General features: G+C 54.2%; 1 protein-coding gene across 1 annotated transcript in view; it reads right to left on the reverse strand.

Moving 5' to 3' along the window:
* Window positions 1-4,256, reverse strand: part of DLGAP3 (DLG associated protein 3) — a 46,587-nt gene that overhangs the window by 38,292 nt on the left and 4,039 nt on the right. Inside the window, 2 exon segments of the mRNA XM_077753185.1 lie at window positions 43-115; window positions 431-636. Coding sequence (XP_077609311.1) covers window positions 43-115; window positions 431-636 — 279 coding nt within the window.

The raw sequence follows: 4,256 nt of genomic DNA on the forward strand, positions 1-4,256 counted from the left end.
GCCTTTCCACCCTTTCCTTCAGGCGTGCTGGACCATCCCTACCTGTCCGGTGGTGAGGGAACGGCTGTAGCCAGGGATGGAGCTCCGGGGATGGATCCGGGGTGGGACACAGCAGCTGGGAAAGGTCAAAATTCCAGATTCAGAATGGGGGTCTTCTAGAAGGGGGAGCAACAGCACTGAGGCGTCTGAGCAGGTTCTATCCCTCAGAAACCCCCAGACAGGGATCCTCCCAGGAGCCTCTAAGTAAAGGGACCCTCCCAAAGAGGCACTCAGAGAGGCGCTGTCTCACCAGGGACCCCCCTCTTTATGAGGGGCAGAGTGAGACTCCCCCAGCTGAATCCTAAGCAGGGAACCCCCATGGTACACACGTCTCCTGCAGGGACCCAGCACCAGCTTCCCACTCTCCGCCCCCAGCCCTCCCTGTCCTTACTTGATCCGGGCCTGGTCCACGCTAGAGGAGCGGCGGGAGGTGAAGCGCCTGGCGACTGCTTTGGGGGACGTCTTGGGGCTGCCTTCTGAGTCTCCGCTCTCCTCATCCCCCATGGCTTTGATGTAGCTGCCGCTTCGCATCCTGCGGCAGGGGATCTCCCCGTCCTTGCCCCCAGTGGGGTAGCCCCCCCAGTCATCTTGCGGCACCTGCAGGGACAGGGGCTTCTGTCTCTCAAAAACGTCCGTCCGAAATCTAGAAGCCAGAACCCTCTGTCCTCACTGCCAGTGGGGGGTGCTCTGCTAGCTGGAGCAAGCCATGCTCAGGGGGCACGCAGAAGCAGAGCCAGAGGTAAGGTTTCAGGCTGTCCCCTCCCTTACAGGAGATACCTCATCATCCTCCATGGACTTTTTACTACTTAACTGAGGAACACCTACGGAGTCTCGGAGGTGATATGCCAGGTGCCAAGAGGCTGAAGATCAGAGGCCAGAGTGACCTCCCCCCGCAGTGAAGTATCACCTGCCCCCACCTTTCACCCCTCCTTCTCCTTCCTCCTCTTAACCTGCTGACATCCCAAACCCTCCAACTCTCCTTCCTTCCCTCTCTGAGGAGTCACAGAGGGCTCTAAGCAGGGAAGTGCCATCAGATTTGTTTCAGAAAGAGCACTCCGACAGTCCAAAGGGGGATGCACTGTGTAAGGCTGGGAGCAGGGCACGGGATCGAGTGGCAGGAGGGAGACCAATTAGAAGGCTGATGCTGTTAGCCAGGCAAGAGATGATGAGCCTAAATTAAGACCATGACAATGAGGGGGACGAGGAGATGGAAATGAGGTGTTAAGGAGCATCAGTGAGCCTGATTAGATGTAGGGGGTGAGGGGGCGTTGGGGGGGTGCGCAGGGAGGAGTCACAGATGACTGGGAGGCTGCTGGCTGAGGACCTGGGGGATGGTGCTGTCGCTCACTGAGCCACAGAATCCCAGAGAAGCAGGTTTGGGGAAGAGGTGATAGGTCACGGTTGAGCATCTTAAATCTGGCAGAGAACTGCTGAGCAGGTGGTTGGATGTTTGGTTCTGGAGTTCACTGGAGAAATCTGGGCTGGAGGAGGCAGACACGTGGGAGTCAGGGGCAGCAGCTGAATCCATCGGGGTGAATGAAACAGCCCAGGGAAAAGAAGAAAGAGAGCTGGGGAGGGATCCACTGACATTTAAAAAGGGGACTGCAAAGAAAGGAAGAAAAGCCTATGAAGTCACCTGAGAAGGAGTGGGCAGAGGGGTAGGAGGGAAGTCAGGAGAATGCCATGTCATGGAAACACGAGACATTTCCAGAATAAAAGGAGTTGATAATGTCAAATGCCACAGTGCATTCAGAGGTTAGTAATTCGGGCTTAGGAGTTAAAATCCATGTTCAAAATCCTGTCCCATCACTTGCTAGGCAAACTTGGGCAAAACTGATTACTCTCTCAGTTTCCTCATCTATGAATCGGTAATGCCAATTATACCTACATCCCAGGGTTGGTGGGAAGGATAAATAAGCCAATATGCCATGCCCAGCACATGGTAAACCCACAGTAAATGTTAGCTATTATTATTATAAGCCTTGAAAAGTGTCTTTCGAGGAGAGCTCTCAAGAGACCATTGAGGACCGATGCCAGAACATTTTAGAGGACAGGGGATGTGGATGTCAGACTGTAGTAAAGGGAGAATGAAAGGAAGTGAAGGTGTAGAACCTATGCTTTAGAACTGGGGTATGAAGAGAAGACAGTAGACAGAAAGGGGTATGGAGTTAAGGAAAGATTTTGTAGGATGAGAGACTTGGGCATGTTTTCAGAATAAGAGAGCCAGTAAAGATAAAGATAAAGATAGCCTTTAAATGTGGGGATGGAGAGGGGGCAGTCAATTCAGGGATAGAGGGGATCCTGGGGAGATGGGCTCAAGCTCTGCTGGAGGGATCAGTCTGGGATGAGGGGTCCTGGCTTTTTTTCTCTGAGCCAAGAAGGAAGGCGATGGGGCTGGCTAGGGATATAGATGAACGTGTAGGTGGCTGACAGGAAGGTGAGGGAGCCCGTGACGGTTGGCCTAACACTAGGAAGAATGAGGTATAAATAGAGGCATGGGGGAGGGGGCTGGGGCAGGCAAGGAAGATTTCAAACACCTGTCGGAAGGAACAGGTTGAATGGGGTGAGGATGGAAGCTGAGAGGGTCAAGATTCAGGGAAAGCATAGGATTCATGGGAGAGACAGAGACTCTGGGAGTGAGGCTAGGTGACGGGACAGAGATAAGTATGAGAACAGAGACCCAGGGATGGAACGGGGTCCCAGGGTGGAAGGAACCCACAGGGAGGGGCAAGGCTCAGTGAGGGGGCTGGGGCTCAATCAGAAGATGGTAACACAGGGAGGAACATAAAGGAACGAGGGCTCTGAGTACAAAGAGGGGTTCAGAAGAGGGTTGAGGGACAGCTGGGATCCAGTGGGAGAGACAGAGTCTCAATAAAAGGGTTAAGGATCCAACAAAGACACCTAGTCTGATGGGGCCAGCTTCCCCTGCGTTTATGCGAGGTCCCTGCAATGTGTTAGTTCTCCCCCAAACAGGCTCTGACTTTGCAATCCTAAGATGTCCGGGAACCCCAGGCCCTGTGTACTCCACAGAGAGGAGACACAAGCAAGCAGAGAGAGACAGGCCAGCAGATGGGACAGCCATGGCACTCTCTGCCACACTGCAGGGCTCCCACTCCACAGCCACTGCAGCTCCTCGCTCCTCTGCAGGACACTGTGAGGTGCATGTTAAAAAGGAAGCCCCCAGAGAGGTCAGGGCAGCCCTGGAGAAGCAGCAGGAGGCGGCGGAGTGGCAGAGAAGCTCCAGGGACAGCCAGGGCTGAGTTATAGGAGAAGAAGGATTGGTGTTCCCTCCTTGGCCCTTTCTGCCGGACCCTTCAATTCCCAGCTTAGAGGACCTCCCTACCCAGAGAAGGGGCAAATCCAAGGACAACCCAGAAGTCCTGAAATCTAGAAGTCTCCAACCTTCCCTACTGTCTGCCCGCCCCCTTCTTGCTTTCCCTTGAGCTCTTGTAAGTTCTCCACCCAGGAGAGCCCTAAAGTGTGAAGAACTTACCAGCAAGGCCAGAGACACCCAAAAGACACATGCAAGGTCAATTCTCTGTACCTCTGAACAAGCTGTAGCCTCTTCCTGAAGACCCTTAATCCTCTTCTGCACTCGACCAACTCCAGCTCCACCAGGATTCAGCTCAGGGGTCCTCCTCCCCCAAAGCTGCTGCGAGCAGCCCCCGCCCCGGCCACCACCACCCCAGGTGGGTAAGGTGCCCCCTCTGTGCCCACATGGTGCCCGGGGCTCTGTGCTGTCACAGCCTCATCACTCTCTTCTACCTGCTTCCTTGTCAATCCCACCCCGACCCCGTAAGCTCCTCACAAGCAGCGTCTGTGTCTTCAACTTCGTATCCCCAGCACCCAGGAAATGCTCACTGAATGAATGATTGTGGATTAAACACGTGGAATGTGGGTATGGGGAATAACTCTAAGTCTGCTTTGACTTGTATTGACTTTTCCTCCTAAACCCATGGAAGGCCTCAAGAAAGTAAGCTGGGGGTGGGGGGTGGGGCGCCTGGGTGGCTTAGTCGGTTAAGTGTCCGACTTTCGCTTGGGTCATGATCTTGCGGTTCGTGGGTCCGAGCCCCGCATCGGGCTCTGTGCTGACTGCCAGCTCAGAGCCTGGAGCCTGTTTCAGAGTCTGTGACTCCCTCTCTCTCTGACCCTCCCCTGCTCACGCTGTCTCTCTCTCTCTCTCTCTCTCCTAGAAATAAATAAAACATTAAAAAAAA

The sequence above is a fragment of the Crocuta crocuta genome, unplaced genomic scaffold (genome assembly GCF_008692635.1).
Source record: "Crocuta crocuta isolate KB4526 unplaced genomic scaffold, BGI_CrCroc_1.0 scaffold303, whole genome shotgun sequence".
NCBI classification, from domain to species: Eukaryota; Metazoa; Chordata; class Mammalia; order Carnivora; family Hyaenidae; genus Crocuta; species Crocuta crocuta.